General features: G+C 40.6%; 1 protein-coding gene across 8 annotated transcripts in view; it reads right to left on the bottom strand.

The window, feature by feature from the left end:
• The window catches only part of Sp100 (SP100 nuclear antigen), an 80,133-nt gene that overhangs the window by 42,022 nt on the left and 19,307 nt on the right, over positions 1-18,804 (bottom strand). For 7 of the 8 annotated variants that reach the window (XM_042679071.1, XM_042679070.1, XM_042679078.1 and 4 more), the window contains 7 exons: positions 15,618-15,764; positions 13,810-13,884; positions 11,975-12,058; positions 10,189-10,242; positions 9,332-9,427; positions 8,217-8,270; positions 3,040-3,093 (listed from right to left, as the gene is read on the bottom strand). In XM_042679071.1, the coding sequence (XP_042535005.1) occupies positions 3,040-3,093; positions 8,217-8,270; positions 9,332-9,427; positions 10,189-10,242; positions 11,975-12,058; positions 13,810-13,884; positions 15,618-15,764 (564 nt within the window). The remainder of the gene's footprint in view (positions 1-3,039; positions 3,094-8,216; positions 8,271-9,331; positions 9,428-10,188; positions 10,243-11,974; positions 12,059-13,809; positions 13,885-15,617; positions 15,765-18,804) is intronic. The other variant, XM_042679072.1, reaches the window with a different exon arrangement.

The raw sequence follows: 18,804 nt of genomic DNA on the forward strand, positions 1-18,804 counted from the left end.
TAGATGTCAGAAGCCATCAGTACACTTCCCAGGTAGGGCCTGAAAAGCTGAAATTCATGTGTGTAACAGCCAATTGTGAAGAAAGTAGCAGCAGAAGAGTAAGCCCATTAGAGAAGTAACGTCAAAGGTAGGAGGAAAATAAAGATTAAACACTTTTCCAGAAATAAAAGCATAAAGGAAGTCTAAGCACACATCAGTACAAACCACAGTAATGACGACATAATCCTCTACAGAGTTCAGTCTTTAAAGAAAGATATTGAGCTGGCATGGTGGTTCTCACTTCTAAATCCACTGCTCAAGTGGCTGAGACAGGAGGATTGTAATGTCTGAGACCCTGGGGTGTGTGTGTGTGTGTGTGTGTGTGTGTGAGAGAGAGAGAGAGAGAGAGAGACAGAGACAGAGACAGAGACAGAGACAGAGACAGAGAGACAGAGAGAGACAGAGAGAGACAGAGACAGAGAGAGTAAAAGCATCTGTACCTAAGTATTTCAATGGTTGTTTACACACTGGATGGGAGGTTGCATTAGGAAAGTTTATGCAAGCTATATTTCATTGTTTCAGAGTGAAATCTTTTGGGGATTTTTCTGTATCTCTGTCAGTAAAATTGGGCTCTACCTAATAAGGGTAACTAATGAACTTACAGAGACTAGATTGCAAAAAGTAAGTCTTCATAACAAGAAAAAGAATTAGCCCAGCACCAGTGGCTCATGCCTGTAATCCTAGCTACTCAGGAGGCTGAGATCTGAGGATCACAGTTCAAAGCTAGCCCAGGCAGGAAAGTCTGTGAGATTCTTATCTCCAATAAACCACTAGAAAACTGGAAGTGGTGCTGTGGCATCAGTGGTAGAGCACTCGCCTTGAGCTGAAGAGCACAGGGACAGCGCCCAGGCCCAGACTTCAAGCCCCATGACTGGGAAAATAAAAAAACAAAAAACCTAAGAAAAAGAATTACAGAAAGAGATGAAAGGAAAGTCCCTGCAATGTACCCATGTGGAAAGGGAGAGAGCATTCTGAATATTCTCCCCATAACACTAATATAGAGAATCCAATTTGCTGAGGTACTAGAGAAATTTTATAAGAAGATTGTCTTATTCTCTATAAAATACAATCACGTTTCTATTCATAGCCATCACCAGTTTATTCTGTTCTCCAATAATATCAGTTTGCCATTGGAAGAGTCATTTGAAGGGGTCTTATACTACCTTTCATGAAACTAACCTCTAAAGAAACCTCTCATTCTGATTGATTGTCTTACTTGATCATTTTTGGCCATATTTTACATCTGAATGACATCGGGATCCATAAACCGAATAAATGCTTGTAAGATTTTTGTATTAAATCAATGGTATTCTGACTATTTCTCATGCAAGTAGGTAATAAAATGTCTACAGGCTTCCTCTGAAATACAAATTTAGAGTATTCTCTCATTTAAATTCACTCCAGTTATTAAGTGATGTGAAGAAAGATATTCATAGCAGCACAGAGATTTATTCAACATATAAAACTTTTTCCAAAGGGCAGGAGTTATACAGAGAAAGCTCTCAGTGGAAGACATTAAATAAAACATCATTAAATTGGGTGAAAGTCTCTAGTCTTCCCAAAGTGATCTGCAAAATCAAAGCATTTCTAATTGGAGAATCTGGAGGATGTAGGAAGCAGTGGGCTGAGAAGCTTTGTTTATTCTACAATTTGCCCTGTAAGTCATGTAGATGGGTCTTCTACTCTAGCCCTCTGTTCTCTTTTGCCATTGCTTTGGCTGCAAAAGAAAAGTTACTGTGTAAATAGTAAAGACACTGTGCAGACCAACAAGCAATTTGAATGACCATGAACAGCATAACGAAGATTTTTATTTTAGATTCTCATCTTGCACATCCATAAAGAGGAATGAACATTAGGAACAGTAAGAGTGATCTGAGACTCATCAATGTTCTGGAATCAAATATAGAACTGCATAGAAAACGGCTATTATAAATGTGATGTGAAAACCCCTAAGACAGTGAGAAAAAACCTGATGGATTCGACTACTAAAAACACTTGAAACTTCTCTAGGACAAATGGTTCATTAGCGAACTTACAAGAAAAGTCACAAAATGGAACAAAACACAAGTAATTTGCAAGACTAAGATTTAATATACATAACAGAATGATCTCTGTGGCTGTTCAGCATCCCAAGGAAAAGACAAATGGCCTCAGGAAACACTGACAGTATGCTACCACAAAGAGTCCTGGGAAGAAGATAAATAAATGACCACTCAAAAATGCAAAATTGCCAGGTGGCCCATGCCTGTAATCCTAGCCACTCAGGAGGCTGAGGTCTGAGGATTGTGATTCAAAGCCATCCCAGGAAGGAAACTCCATAAGACTCTTTTTTTTCCCCAGTCGTGGGGCTTGCATAAGACTCTTATCTCCAACAAACTACTCAGAAAAAGCCAAAAGTGGTGCTGTGGTTCAAATAGTAGAGCATTAGCCTTGAGCACAAAAAGGCTCAAGGACAGCACCCAGGTCCTGAGTTCAAGTACTAGGACCAGCAAAAGACCACCCCCCAGTCTAAAAATAGAAACAGTGTATGTTAAAGCATCTCTGAAGTAAGACATTTTAATAGTTAAACTAAGGATAAATAAGATCAATGGACATATGCTATGGTATATCAAAGTCTTATTACTTTGTCCACTTTATATCTATTAATAAAATGAATTCAATCAGTGGTATAATATTAAAAGAAAGTACACAAAGTATTCTAATGTGTTTATTGTCTATATTTGTTTAAGAAGCAAGAATAAATATCTAGAATTACAGTAAGTAAAATGATATTCTAAAATATGTTAATGCATACACAGAAATATTTTTTGAAAGAGCTATACGTTTATAAAACCATGTTAAAATCAGAATAAAAAACAACATGCTAAAGATGACAATTAACATTGAAAGTCATTCATTTTTGTCTTGTAAAAGACATAGAAAATAATGATAATCCACCTCTGTATTAAAAACATATTTCATCTGTATCAGACAGATCAGACAAATTCTGTTTGTTCTTACTTTTTTCCCCTCTGTCTTTTGCCAAAGTAGAAGTATTTCCACCATCCATGGCATCTAGGAAGTAATAAGTGATAGTCAGAAAACTGTTTATTTATAAAATAAAAGTTACAAATCTTGTGACAATTTGCACAGTATGGAAAGCCAAAATTTATAATGGAGTTCTCAGTACCACTCTCCTAAGAACACAGGCAGGTGTGGGATTGAGAGCTCAGATCTTCCCTCAGTCCTCAGAGACTTCGAGAAGACTTCATTACTGAAGTGCACCAGCTTACTCATGTATAAAACGGGTAGCAACAGTTATCCTATTAAGGTTGAAAACTTTTTAATGAAGGTTAAATAACAGCTTATGTGCAAAGGCTAATTGTAAATCACTCTTTAAACCAATAACTTGTTGCAGGACCTCATTTCAAACTATACATTTTAAAATTTAGAAATAGTTCTTTGATGTTTCTTTTCCTGACAGCAAAACAGTTTGCCTTCTTAGGCCTTTCTAAAGTCATAAAGTTGTGATAAAGTAACATTATTAGCAGATCTATCAACCAAAGCATGCTGCTTCTTCGTTTCACAGATAAGGGTAGAATCATATAAATCCAACATTTAGCACTGTTATGCTAATACAGCAAATAAGACGCCTCTGTTTTTAATTAGTAATATTTGAACCACATCATTGATACATAACCAATAAAGCCTATACTGATTTTAGTTTCTAACATCCAGCAGCCTGGGACTTAGGGTCCTGTTTCCAGTTGGTAAGTTAGAGTTGTTCCAGCGTTCTCCTTGAACTCTGATCACCAGCCGCACTACTAACTTCAGTCTGTGGTATTTCTGATTTACCTCTGTTCCAAGACCCTTGGGCATCCTAACCATCATGTAAAATGCTTGGCTTTTTTTTAACCCTTGCTCCTTGGTCTTGGCACAAATTTTGTGAAACACATGACACAGGAATACTTCCCATTACCAGGTTTGTGTAGCTTGAATTCTAAAGTGTTATCTGGAAAGAATTTTCATCTTTGGTCCCTCCTTTCTCCCCAGTCCTACTTCAAAGGATGAGTCTTCCTCTAATTAGATATTTTTCTTTTCTTTTTTGTTTATATATGTCCTCTTTAAAAAATGTCTTTTCCTTTTATAGATGATCCCTAACACAATCCCTAGATGATTCCTTGAAATAAAGGGTGAATGCATGTTTTAGAGACAGAGACAACACTAGAGGACTAAAGAGTGCTTTTTTAGGAGAAGTGGTTTGGAAGTGTTAACTTTGGAGTTTGAAGATCTTGAGGGAGGGCGTAGACCTTCAGGACCTTGGACAGAGGCGTGCTGCCTCTGAACTTTTTAGGAGGCAGGACTAGTGGGGAGATGTGTGGTAGGGGACAGTTCGGGTGAGGGTGGTGATTGAAGTCACAGGAGCAGATCGGATCCCTGGAGCAACTTCCCTGAGTGACAGAAGCCCCTTGGATACCCCAGGATGCTTTGCTCCAAAAACTCCCTGCTAAAGTCAAGTTGCTTTTGTCTTGTGTTCATCTTGCATTTCACAACGTCCCCATCTGTCCCCTCTCCTTGTCACAGGGCCTCCGCACCCTTGTCCTCTCATCTTTCCATGTTTCCTCTGCATAGGTTTTATTGTGCCGGCCATTTCATGCCTCTCCTTTATTACTTCCGGGACCATCTCCTTCTTCGTCCATTTCTGTACTCACATCTCTGGATCTACTTCCCTTCCCTTTTTGCTCTGGATTTAATTCTAGCTCTGTTTCTCTCCATCCTATCCTGATGTTAACTGTTTGCCCATGTCACTTCTTGTCTTTATATTTCCTTCCTCCATATTTGGTTTCAGCTCACAGATGACTGCCTTCACAATCACCAAATGCCAAAGTCTTGGAAGCCAAGTCTACTGAGAAACACTTAAAGCTCATTTGTGTATCTTTTCATTTGGTGACCCAGCCTCTGTGTCCTGTTCTTGCTCTTACGTTAGCCACTCAGTGTCACATCCATGTATCTAAAAGCCAAGTCTTCTCTTTGGACCCCTCAAACCTGTTGAGAACAGTTATTCTATGCACAAGTTTCCTAAGTGCACTTGTGTGTGCATGTGCGTGTGCGCGCTTTAGGGGAGGGATAAGGAAAAGAAAGACTTGTCTTCTGTATACACAGGAAGACACAGATAATTGCTAATATGATTGTGGTTTCTGTCACATGAGGATAAACTGTATCCCTCTTGGTTCTTTTCTTCTATGCATTTGAGATTCACAAAACACTGAAAAGAAATACGGAAATGAAAGACAGGTGTAACGAAAGACAGGTTTCCTGTAAAGACAGGAAGCAACTCACTGTGGTGATAAGGAGCTATGTTGAACCTCAAATGAGCTGTACCTCAGGTACAACAAAGATTGAGACTCTTTTTCAACCCGGCCACTCCTCATTCTCCTTCTGTGCCCTGCCTATTGCTCTACCTCCCTACATTTCTAGCTCTATCTCTGATTCTGTGAACCTCTCTCTCTGACTTCTCTGTTCTCTTTTGTTGCTTTTTACCTTTTTGTCAGTGATGGTTTTAATCTTTCTTTCTCTATTGATCTTTTTTCAGATAGTTTGTATACAAAATAGCTGGTCCTATTCCTACCCTCTCCATGACTGATTTTCTTTTTCCCTCTCCACTCATATATATATATATATATATATATATATACATATATATATATACATATATACATACATATATATATGTATATATATATGTATATATATATGACAATATTTATGTACATGTGTATACACAACTATAAATGTATATGTATGTATGCATTAAATATTGTGTATGAGGGTATGTGTATGTCCCTTTGGGCAGGAGACACTTTTGCCATGGCAAATTCTCCTTTCTGTCATCTCTTACACTTCTTTCTCTTTCACTTACTCTTCATTATGTGAGTAAAGAATAAGCTGGGGCAAGCTGGGTGCCGATAGCTCACACCTATAATCATAGCTATTCAGGAGGCTGAGATCTGAGGATCACGGTTCAAAGCCAGCCCAGGCAGGAAAATCTGTGAGACTCTTATCTCCAATTAACCACCAGAAAACAAGAAGTGGTGCTGTGGCTCAAGTGGTAGAGCACTAGCCTTGAGCTGAAGAGCTGAGAGACAGCGCCCAGGCCCAGAGTTCAAGCTCCAGGACTGACCAAAAAACCCAAACAACTTGCATTGTGCTTGCACCATTGCACATTTTGAAGTATACAGATGTGGTTAATTAAGCTTTCTTCCTTCTATCTGATACACTTCCCTATGTACACTCTTAGTTCTTTATACAACTCCAGATTCTGATCATAAGAGAAGTGAGTTACTCCCTGTCATGTACAGTGATTACACACCATGTAGCCACCTGGCTTGCTAGTCTCTGTTCTTTTCTTTTCTTTCTTTCTTTTTTTACCAGTTTTGGGGCTTGAACTCAGGGTCTGGGCACTGTTCCTGAGCCTCCCTGTGCTCAAGGATAGTGCTCTACCACATGAGCCACGGTGTCACTTCTGGCTTTTTCTGTGTATGTGGTACTAAGGAATGGAATCCAGGGCTTCATGCATGCTAGGCAAGCACTCTACCACTAAGCCACATTCCCAGCCCTTCTTTTCATTTTTTTTGACCCTTTATATGTTTGTACATTTCTTTACTCATCCCAAAATGGGGATAGCATGTGTTAGGCTATGTCTTTGTGATCTTAATTGCTAATTGATCTTAACTGGATTTATTAAAATAATCTGACAGAATCCAACTGCATAGTCAAGTACATCTGTCAAGAACTATACTAAAGTTCACGAGTATTGATCTGGAGCCTTTATTTCTGTCTATAATTCCATAATGAGACAGTTGTCTTTTGAGGCTTCTACAGTACAAATGACCAATGAGTAGAGCCTAGAAATCTAGGCTCTATTTTGCTAGTAGGCATGACAGTGGGTATTCATAAAAGGTGTCACCATTTTGTTCTTTATTTCTTCCACAACACCAATATATAATTACACACATTCAGTTGGTAGAATTCATTCTATGAAGCATGAGTTTATAATGGTTTCCTAATTCCTTCTATTCTCTAAAGTGTTGGAAAGAAGTCTTCAGAAGGGCTGGATGCAAAGCAGTCAAGGTGCTGAGAATAAAATGCATCTGGGTGCACTGGCTGTGAATTCAGAGTCCTGACATCTGCAGAGCCAGGCTTGGAATCCTAATCTTCTGTACCTAATCCACTTCTTAGAGCTTCGAGAGGCTCTTCTCCATGACTCCGCTCGGAAGAGCCACTACTGCTGAGCCCTGCAGAAAGAGGGGACACCCCTTGACAGTCTGTCTGCATCTTAGGAACCAATCCAAAAAACAATTCTTCAAATGGAAAAACTGGAGCCGGTGCTGGTGACTCACAGCTGTAACCTTAGCTACTCGGGAGGCGGAGAGCTGAGGATCACGGCTTGAAGCCAGACAGGGCAGGAAAGTCTGTGAGACTCTTATCTCCAATTAACCACCAGAAAACTTGAAGTGGAGCTGTGGCTCAATGTGGTAGAGTGCTGGCCTTGAGCAAAAAGGGACTCAGAGATAGCTCCTAGGCCCTGAGTTCAAGCCCCGGAACCAGTGTGCGCATGCACATGTGCGCACACACACAAATACACACACATACATGCACAAATATAAGAAACCACTGGAAGAGAAGCTTGTTTTAGAAACATTCCTACCACTTGGCCATTTCTGTCCCCCTGGTCAAGGCTGGGGCAGGGGATACTTCTGCCAGGGTAGCACTCCGTCATCCCTTCTTACCTCTCTTTCCCATTCACTTTGTCCTCTTCATGTGAGTAAAGAGTAAGTTTGCATTGTGCTTGTGCCATTGAACATTTTGAGGCCTATATAGTATATTAATTAGCCCAACCCACCTCATGCAAAACGTCTAATGTAAATCACCTAAAATTCTAATACGCTGAATGCGATGGTGCATGTCTATACTCCACTATTCTAGAGGCTGCGACAGGAAGATCCTAGTTTGAGGACAAATAAATTCAGTTTTAAAAGGGCTGGGATATATATAGCTTAGTGGCACTTGCTTAGCACATGTAAAGGCCTGGGTTGTGCCAATATTTTTTTATCTTAAAACCTATTTAAAAGCTTGAATGATGCTTTCATAGCACAGTAAAAGATTTATTATATCTAGAATTTTTAAATTGTTCTTACGTCTTTTCCTACTATGTATTCTCCAAGTAGATGCTTTTCCAATATCCATAGAATCTAGAAAAGAAAGAAAAACAAAACCAGAAATCTGTAACTAACAGGGGTATAAATTTTATGACTACTTACATTATAGATAAAATTTGGACCACAATGATGATGATCATTTTTTTTATCTTCCCATTAAAGAGAGATCCCTTGCAAATGGGGCAGAGACCCATACTCATTTAGTAAAATGAAAGGCTGTGTGTGTGTGTGTCTTGGGCTTGCCCTCAGGGCCTGCATACTATCCCTGAGCTTTTGTGTTCAATGCTAGTGTTCCACTACTTGAGCTACAGCTCCACTTTTGGTTTTTGGGTGGCTAAATGGAGATAGTTTCATGGCTGTTTCTGCCAGGATTAGCTTTGAACCATGATCCCCAGCTCTCAAGCCTCCTGAGTAGCTAGGCTTATAGGCATGAACTACTTTCTGAGAACCTTCCATGTACAACCTGTAAAAGATTCTTAATGATTTGTGTGCTTGGGTCAAATGGGGCAAATTACAGTTCTCTTGCCTACCTATTCATTTGTTGCCAAGATAAATAGTCACCTTATTTGCGAAGGTATTTTCTAATATCACTCCTGAGCTAATGTAATGTTGGAGTTATCTGTCAAAGTCTATGAATTCAAATTAATGGTAGTAAACAAAAAGATTTTCTTTATTAGAGAGTGTGATGAGGGTCTTTCGAGTTTTAAGCAAGATGATAACAAAATCAAATAATGGCTGACTATCTCTTTCTCTTCTACACAAGATAGTTGGTAAGCAGAAGTGGAAATCATGCCCTAATTCTAATATTCTGGGGTTCATAGGACTGGCAGTATGTAGAGCACAGGGCGCTCCCCTCAACCACAGTTGGCTCATGATTTGGCTCACAGTTGGATTTATGATTCTGTTTTTCATGTTTCAATGTCCTGATGAGGGGAATGCAGAGAAGGGAGTGACCTGGGTCCTGCTGTGACAGGAGCCCCGTGTAAATCCCAGCGGGGCATGGGAGGGGGCCTCATCCCAGAGCACAGCGTCTGGTCCCCCCATCCTCCCCCCCCCCCCACCCCCGGCCCCTAGGTCCTGGCTGCCATCCTTACTAGTCTCACCAGGCTCCTTCCTTGGTGCTGAGAGCCAGGATACTGGTGGCAAATCCTCCTCGCTGGATTCTGAGGAATTCTGGTCATGTCCTTTCACTGTAGAAAGAGAGCAAATGCCCCCTGAGGGCTCAGTGTGTGTGTGTGTGTGTGTGTGTGTGTGTGCGCGCGCGCGCGCGTGCGCACGCGTGTGTGCGCACGCACGCGCGTGTGACAGAAGGAACCAAGATGGAAGAACATTCTAGAGAAAGGAAACTAGGAAAAACTTAGCTCTGAACTTCCAGAAGATCTTAGATCTCTGCCTTAAATCTCCACGACCTGTGCTTCAAAGTCCTGTGACTTGCAGTGACCTCATTGTCACTTGAGCCTGAGACCCAGAAAAATGTTCCGCCCTCCTCCCCTAGTTGACATATCTGCTTTGTCTCCACTCTCTTCTTATGCCACATTTCCCTTTTGTCTTGTATATCCTTTATGCATTTGTTGTTGCTTTTGTGTCTATTTATATTCACTTAGAGCGTGCTTCTCTTTCAGGACAGTCATGAAAATCAAAAGAGAAGTGGATCTTCTACTTAACTATTTCCCTGGCCGTTAGAAATATGGTCATGGAAAATCCATGGGATGTTTGTTTAGAAAAAAACCATTAAAGTCCTATTAAAATTTGTTTATTATGTTGAATCATTACCTTCTTTGGAGTCGTAAATTACAAATAACCTAACATGTATAAGAGTTAAAAGAAGAACCGTCTAAAATGAAAGCAAGTTGTATTTTTACATGGAAGAAAAGAGCAAAGAACTAGAATGAATGTCTGAAAGAAAATAAGAGTGCACAAATGACTAGGAAGTATTCTTAATTTCTCCTACCATGTTTCCCAAGCCTTTTCCGGAACATAACAGATTTTCTGAAATCTATAGACTCTGGGAGATAAAAGGGAGAAAAATCATTATTTGTATGCAAAAGACAAGCTCTGTGACAACGCTTATCCAATAGGCTTACAACCTTTCTTTTCCTTCTATTGACCGGGTTGTGAAGGCCCAGCATTGCAATGCTTCAATTCAACCTGGATTTCTCTTTAATTCTGTGTGTGTGTGTGTGTGTGTGTGTGTGTGTGTGCACGCGCGTGTGTGTTTTGTGTTGTGCTTTCTAGGAAGGCGCATTTGAGCTATACCTCCATTCTTTTTAGTTTTAGTTTATCTATTACTTTTAGTCCTGGGCCAGTCTCAAATCACAATGCTCGCTTGTCTGCCTCCCATGTAACTGGAATCACGTGTCTACCAGCACACCCAGACTCTCTTGAATCCTTTATTTAAATTTGGAAATGATTCTTGACCATGGCCAGATCCAATTCTCATCCACAAAGAAAGGCAGGATTACCTACTTGCCATTCTTTGCTTCTAAGGTTTTTTGGTGGGGTGGAGGGGCGGAGGGAGAGCTGGTCCTGGGGCTTCTTTTGCTCAAAGCTACTCTACCACAGCTCCACTTAAACCACAGCTCCACTTCTTGCTTTTCTGGTAGTTGATTGGGGATAAGACTTTCCTGCCCAGGCTGGCTTCAAACCTCAATCCTCAGATCTCAGTCTCCTAAGTAGCTAGGGTTATGGGCATGAGTCACTAGTGCTTATTTGCTACTAATGTTTTTGAGATAACAAAATGGAGATTTATTGGCAAAAGCCCTGGGGAAAATCATAATGTGTGCCAACAGGTTAGCTATAATTTGGGTTTGGATATAATTCATTTAAAGTCATTGTTACCTGCCCAATAATTAAATAGCACGGATTATTCCTTGTAAGCTTTCTAAGCTTACTACTAATGACAATATTATCAATTAATTGAGGGTTAGTGTGCTTATTGTGCCTTATAAAATATAAATGGTTAGAAAGATGGAGGAGAATGATGGGAGGGGTGACGTCAATGAAGATACATTGTACTCATAATCTGACTTCTGGAGAGGAAACCCCTTTGTACAACTACTTAAAAATATATATGGTTGTAGGGGGCTGGGAAGGTGGCTCAGTGGTAGAGTGCTTGCCTTGCATGCCTGAGGCCCTGAGTTCGATTCCTCAGCACCACATAAGAAAAAAGAAAAAAGCCGGAAGTGGCACTGTGGCTCAAGTGGTAGAGCGCTAGCCTTGAGCTGAAGAGCTGAGGGACAGCGCCCAGGCCCAGAGTTCAGGTCCCACGACCACACCCAAAATATATATATATATATGGTTGTAGTAGAAAGTCAGTACAATATTTCAACTCTACTATTAATAGACAGAATAACATTTTGTTCAAAAACCTGTCATTTTACTAGCATATGTTTACTATTTTTCTGGTGGTACAGGGATTTAAATTCAGAAAAAGAATCTACCACTTGAGCCATGCCTCCAGCCCAGACTTTTGCTACATTTTCATTGTGTTAATCAATAGGCCTTGTCCACTTAAACAAGTTTAGAATATCTCCTTGACCTCTTTTATTTCTTAGACTGATCAAAACTCATCAGAATGGCTTGGATGTAGCTCAGTGGCCGAGCACTTGCTTAGCAGGTACAATGCCCTGGGTTCGATCCCCAGGACTAAAAATGAAAAACAAAACCTCATCAGAAAACAGAGCTTTGAGTTAAGACTTTGGCATCCCGTAGTCTAGAAGTTGCCATTGTGATCTTACCTGGTGCCAGCTGGTGCTGTGAACAGGTGGCCTCTTGCTCCTCTATTCTCTCATGCAATCCTAACAGACTGTGGTTGTTGATCGCTGTACACAAGAGTAGGTTAAAATAAAGATGGGGAGATTTTTCTCAGTGGTCTCAGTTGTGAACAAGAAACCAATGAGTAGGAAATTTTCTAATAAGAAAACTCGGCCTTGAAACCCCATGGTAATCCCAGCCTGCGCCTAGGCCATGCTGTTCCGTCTTTGTCAGTGAGGTTCCTGTAGGTTAGTGACACTCTGTTTCTGCCCCACGGCTGGGAAGGGGCAGCCTTGCCACCTCTTGGTCCTTTCTTCCTACGTGTCTCCCTTTGGCTAAGTGCCCCGTCTACTTGCCATTCCATGTCTGGCCATCTCTGCCGGTTCCTCACCGGCCTACCAACCTCAGCCAGTCACTAGGCTGAGCAACAATCATATTTGAACCATAGACACATTTTATTTATTTATTTCTTAAAGCAGTTTGCACTTTTTAAAAGCAGGGGTGTATTTCTGTCTCCCTTTAGGAGACCCAGTGAGCAATTGGGTTAAAGATATTCTTCAACATATTGCTCCTTTGCAACCTCATGCTCAGGACATGTTTCCATTTGGTCTTAGCTTTTTCCTAGTGATTTCCCCAAACAACCATGTGACTAAGATTTTCTGGGATTAGAAAGTTAAGAGGGAAAGCAAATCAGCAATTTGTACACTACAGAGTTTTAAATCTTCTGACAGCCACAGGACAGGAAGAGATCAGAAATAATATGGCCTTTGGATAAATCTCTTTTTTTGGTCAGTCATTGGGCTTGGACTTAGGGTCTGCACACTGTCCCTGAGCTTATTTGCTCAAGGTTACTGCTCTATCGCTTTTGAGCCACAGCCCTACTTGCAGTTTTTAAGTGGCTGATTGTAGATTAGAGTCTTATGGACTCTAATGGTAGATGAGAGTCTTTTGGGCTGGCTTTGAACTTCAGATCTCATTCTCCTGTGCAGCTAGGATTACAGGTGTGAGCCACTACTGCCCTGCTTGTATTTTACAAAGGAAATAATTCTGAAGCCAGGATATGGGTCTGATCTTTCCTTCAATTCTCCATAAGACTTTAGGAAAGTCTTTGGGAAACATTTCTGGGGTTGTGTTTTCCCCTGTCTCAGAAACAAGGACACCAACATTCACTCTGCCTATCTGCTCAGATACACAAAAAATGTTATTTACAAAGCTCTGTTCAAACATTACTCTATATGCCATGCCACGCTGAAAATTTTTTGATCAGAAACAATATTTTGTTTTCAGAATATTTTATCTCAAGTCTTTACTTCTGCTAAAATGAGGTAGCAGCATGACTTGTCTTTTAGCAGAGTGACAGTATTTGGGTTTGAACTCATTTTGGATATAGGATCTTACTTCCTGTTCAAGTGCATGCCTGGATTGTGATCCTCCTATTTTAAGCTTCCTGTCATAGCTAGGAGAAGAAGCATGTGCCACCATACATAGTTCTCAGTTGTGAAGGGATATCTGTGAACTTATCTACTTGGGCTGGCCTTGAACTATGACCCTCCCAGTCTCAGTTTTCCAAGTAGCTAAGATTACAGGAGTCACCTTAACAGCCAGGTTATCTTCTGACACTATTCAAAGGATATACTCTACCAATAAAGGAACATTTATCTTGCTGTTCTCGTAGAAGTCATTGGTAAATCTAATATTCTATAGTCAAGCAGAAAATATGGTACCACAATAAAGAAGATCCATTCTCCTGAACGGGCTCAGGACCAGAATAGGATACAACAGGTAACAACCACTCCTCAGTCCTCCCAGCCTTCCTTACCTGGTTGGCTTCTTGGCGAAGTCTCTGCAGGCTCATCTTCATCATTGGATCCTTTAGAATCATCACTGCTGATTTCTGCACAAATGAGAGAAATCCCTCTGGAGTCTCGGGAGTGACCAAGGCCCACGTGGCAGGAATGCCCGCAGCACGGGCTCTAGGGAATCCCAGCAAGTTCACTCAGGGTGTGGAATGGACCCTGACAGCTTGGGGCTTGAAACCTCTTCCACAGCCTCACCCCAAAACTGGTCACACTGACAGGTTGGGAAGTTTTTCACAACCTCTAAGTACCCTTCTCACCCTGCCCTCATCTTATCTGCTCCTCTTTTTCTCATTGTTCTCAGAGCCTCAAGCTCTTGCTTAGTTTTTTTTTCACTCAAGGCTGGTGCTCTACCATGTGAGCCATGCCTTCTCTTCCAGCTTTTACTGGTTAATTGGAGGTAGGATTTTCAAGGATTTGTCTGCCCAGGCTGGTTCCGATTCTCCCATCTTACCCTCCTGAGTAGCTAGGATTATAGGTGTGAGCCATTGGCTAGCTCATCTTTCTTTCTTCCTTCCTTCCTTCTTTCCTTCCTTCTTTCCTTCTTTCCTTCCTTCCTTCCTTCCTTCCTTCCTTCTTTCCTTCCTTCCTTCCTTCCTTTCTTTCTCTCTCTCTCTCTCTCTCTCTCTCTCTCACACACACACACACACACACACACACACACACACACATCCTAAGCCAATCCAGGCAAACAAATCCATGAGACTATTTCCAATTAGTTATCAAAAAGCCATACCTGAGGTGTGGCTCAGGTGGTAGAGTGCCACTGGAAATGGAGAAAATAGAAGCAAGGGGGCTTAGCTCTAGAATTCAAGCACTGGCACAAGAAAAGGCCAGGCACAGGTGGCTGACACCTGTAATCCTAGCTACTCAGGAGGCTGAGATCCGAGGATCCCAGTTCAAAGTCAGCCCAGGTAGGAAAGTCTATAAGATTCTTATTTTCAATTAACCATCAAAGCTGGAAGGAGCTATCGCTCCCATGGTGGAGTGTGAACCTCGAGCACAACTGCTTAGGGACAGTGCTCAAGCCCTGAGTTCAAGCCCCAGGACTGGCACAGAAAGAAAGAACAGGACAGAAAGAAAGGAAGGAAGGAAGGAAGGAAGGAAGGAAGAAAGGAAGCAAGCAAGCAAGCAAGCAAGAAAGGAAGGAAAAAAGGAAAGAAAAGAAAAGAAAACCCAGGCTGAGGAGTCCGTGCTTCCTACAGTCTTTGCTCCATTAAACTGACCTTATTTTAGGGGTGGAAGACTTGGGAAAGCCTTCATCTACTTTCCGAGGAGCAGGGGAAGGGGTGGAGTAGGAAGGACATGGGCCCTCATGTCATGACTGACCCTGCCTGCTCCTACAGCATCTCCTTATTTTACTTGCAACTTTCTTCTTGGTTCTGCCCTGATCACTGCTGCTGTGTGGGTGGGGGAATCTCCTTTTATCTCTCTGTCCATCTCCTTTGCTGACTAACTCAGTTCCTTTACTGTCTTCCTTTTCTAACTCTTACCCCCTTGTATTCTTTTCTTCCTTAAGAAAGAACTTCTCTGACATTAGCAGCTCCTGTTTGCACCGCCATTTCTGAGTTTTGGTATTTTCCCACTTCCTAAGGCCTCTCATCCACAAAGCTAAAGACTTACTTCCACTTTCACAGGGGATAGGCCCCCTCCCCTACCTCCTTCTATTCCAGGTCACCCTGGGCTACCCTCGTGGGTCCTAAAGGATCCCAAGACCCATCCCTGGAACCTGTCATCTGGAAACAGTCATGAGTTTTTCAGTCAGCCTTACCTATGATGTCAGAAGCTTGGTCATGTCTAGTCCTTGCTCCGGCTGGTTGCTCAGCACTCCAGTAATTAAATGGTTTTTCCTTCTTTATATCCACGAGGAGCACAGAACAGGAACTCATTTGGGTTTCATGAGAAGGCAGCCTGACTCCTGATTATAATGAATAAAGACTTTTCATTTGTCTCTCCAGTGTACTCCCTCACGAGCATTCACAACCCTTCTTCCCAGTGCCACTTAGTGATGGACACTTTTTCCTTTTTCTTTTTTTTTTTGCTTTCCCTTTTTTTTTTCTGCTGCTAGCCTTTCCTTTTTACCTGTTCTCTTCATCCTTTGATGGATGTGTATGCATTTGCTTTTTTAAGGGTTTACTTTATTTTAAAAATTATTGTATTATCTTTACATAGTTGTACGAAGGAGTTACCATTCAACAAATCAGTTTATGAATATGTTGCATCTTTTGTTTTAAAAATAAAAATATAAGGTCAACATAGCATGCCTGAGACCCTGAATTCAATCTTGCATGCATATCTGCTCATGAACACCTGTACACACACACGCATACAAACACACACACAAATGCAGGCACATTAAGCACTATATAAAATCACTTTGATTGCCTGGGTACAATGCATATGGGAAAGAAATTTTGTGTTTATACTTTGGACCCATGTCCAAGATATCTCATGACATACATATATATGCATTTATCTGTATATATTATCTAATAAATTGTACATCAATTTATCTGTTAAAAAATAAAAATAAAAATTAGGCAAATGTGGTGGTGCACGCCTGTAATCCCAGCATTTAGGAAGTCGAAGTAGGAGGGCTGCCTGGGTTACATAGTGAGACTCTGTCTCAAAAAGTAAATAAACATGAAATGAAATAAGAATGATCAGAATGGATTGCAGCTAAGATTGGATTTTCAGCATGCCAAAGCAAACATGTCACTTTAGTCAAGAAACAAACTGCCAACACCCAGAGCCTCTTGGTAATACCTAATCATTATCTCCAGGTCATTTTTAGTATCAACTACCATTTTGACATAGTCTCTTTTGTTGTTTAAATAGCATAATAATCATGCTCCATCTCCTCCCATACATATATCTCAAAATAAGATAATGCATATCTACTTTATGCATATATGTGTGAATATGTATATTAATATTTTTGCAAAAGTCATCTTTGTTCCTTTTGGACAAGTATCATTATTAGTGTATGGTATTGTTATAGGACTAATCCTCCAGCATTTAGCCATTTTTCTATTTCAACTGAAAGTCCATGAGACTCTTATCTCCAATTAACAAGCAAAAAGCCAGAAATGGAGATGTGGTTCAACTGGTAGAGTGCCAGTTGTAAGTAAAAACGCCAAGCCAAACTGCAAAGGCCCTGAGTTCAAACCCTACTACACACACACACACACACACACACACACACACACACACACACACACACACGTCCAGGACCAAATGGCTTCTCAATTGAATAGTTGAATAGATACAAATCCTACTCAATGGCGGAAGGCTAAAAGCTTTGCCTTTTCAGACAAGTAGGAAGAGAAGGACAGCCTTGTTGCTTCCATCCAACAAAGTACTAAAAATGGAAAATAAGTGCTTGAAAAGTGCCTGACATTACAATTTATTAAAGAAGTGCAAATAATTCCCAATGAGATGCTAATCTCCTATCTGTTAGTACAGCTATGATGAAAAGAATAAAGGTAGCAAACGTTGATATCCATGTGGAGAAAATGGGAACCCTTGAATACTGTTGGGAATATAAATTAGTAAGACATTACAAAAAACAATAGAGCAATTCCTCACCTCAAAAAATAAAAAGTAGCTAGTTCTGGTTGCTCACACTTGTAACTAGCTACTCAGGAGGTTAAGTTCTGAGGATTGATTGTGGTTTGAAGCCAGCATGGGCAGAAAAACCCATGAGGCTCTCTTCTCCAATTAACCAGCCCAAAGTCCTGAGCTGTGGCTCAAGTGATGGAATATTAGCCGTGAGTAAAAATGCTCAGGGACAGCACCCAGGCCCTGAGTTTAAGCCCCAGGACAGACCAAAATAATATATTAAAAATAAAACTACCAGGAGTGGGAAACTAGAGGAAAGCAAAGGAAGGGGTAACATTGTCCAAAAAAAAAAAGTAATCACTACCTGACTTGTGACATGGTAACCCCTCTATACAACACCTTAATAATAACATTAAAATCATATTTAAGAAAAACACCAGAACTACCATATGATCCAAAAATCGGTATGTTACAGAGAAGTCTTCATTCTCATATTGATTAAAACATTATTGGAAAATCCCAGGATAAGAAATCCATGCAAATATCCACCAACAGAAAATAGGATATACATACATCATAGAATACTATTTGGCCTTAAAAAGGAAGTTGTCATTCGTGTCAGCATGGTGAGACAGAAGTAGAATGTTATACTAAGTGAAATCACTCCTGCACAGGAAAACAAATATTGTACAATCTCATTTCATGTGAAGTGTCTAACTCTGCTGAGTCTCATGCCTGCAATCCTAGCTACTTAAGAGGTTGAGCTCTAGGGATTGTGGTTTAAAGCCAGCCTGGGCAGGAAAGTCCATGAGCCTCTTACCTCCAATAACCTACCAGAAAAAAAAAGTACCTAACTCAAGGAAATATAGTGATTATGTACCAGTAGCTTGTGGAATTTGGGAAGGGGATTAAAGAGATACTGGATATAACATTTCAATTGAAATGGAGACCCATTTTCAAGCTGGCAACACTAATAAGAGTGCATTAATTTTTAAAAATTTTTAAATTTAATTAAAAGATTTTAAGAGGCTGGGAATGTGGCTTCGTGGTAGAGTGCTTGCCTAGCGTGCATGAATCTCTGTGTTCGATTCCTTAGTACCACATAAACAGAAAAATCCAGAACTGGTGCTGTGGTTTAAGTAGTAGCATGCTAGCCTTGAGCAAAAAGAAGCTCAGGGACAGTGCCCAGGCCCTGAGTTCAAGCCCCATGATGGGCGCAAAAAAAAAAAAAAAGATTTTAAGTATTCACTATAAAATAAGTATATATGGAACTGTATATTTGACTCAAACACCATTTCACAATGTGATATATTTGTGTATGTGTATGTACATGAATAACTTCCTGTGCGTGCAGTCATGGAATTGAACTCAGGGCCTTGCATGTGTTAGTCAATTTT

Source organism: Dipodomys spectabilis, unplaced genomic scaffold, assembly GCF_019054845.1.
Source record: "Dipodomys spectabilis isolate Male_0828 unplaced genomic scaffold, ASM1905484v1 ptg000051l, whole genome shotgun sequence".
NCBI lineage: Eukaryota > Metazoa > Chordata > Mammalia > Rodentia > Heteromyidae > Dipodomys > Dipodomys spectabilis.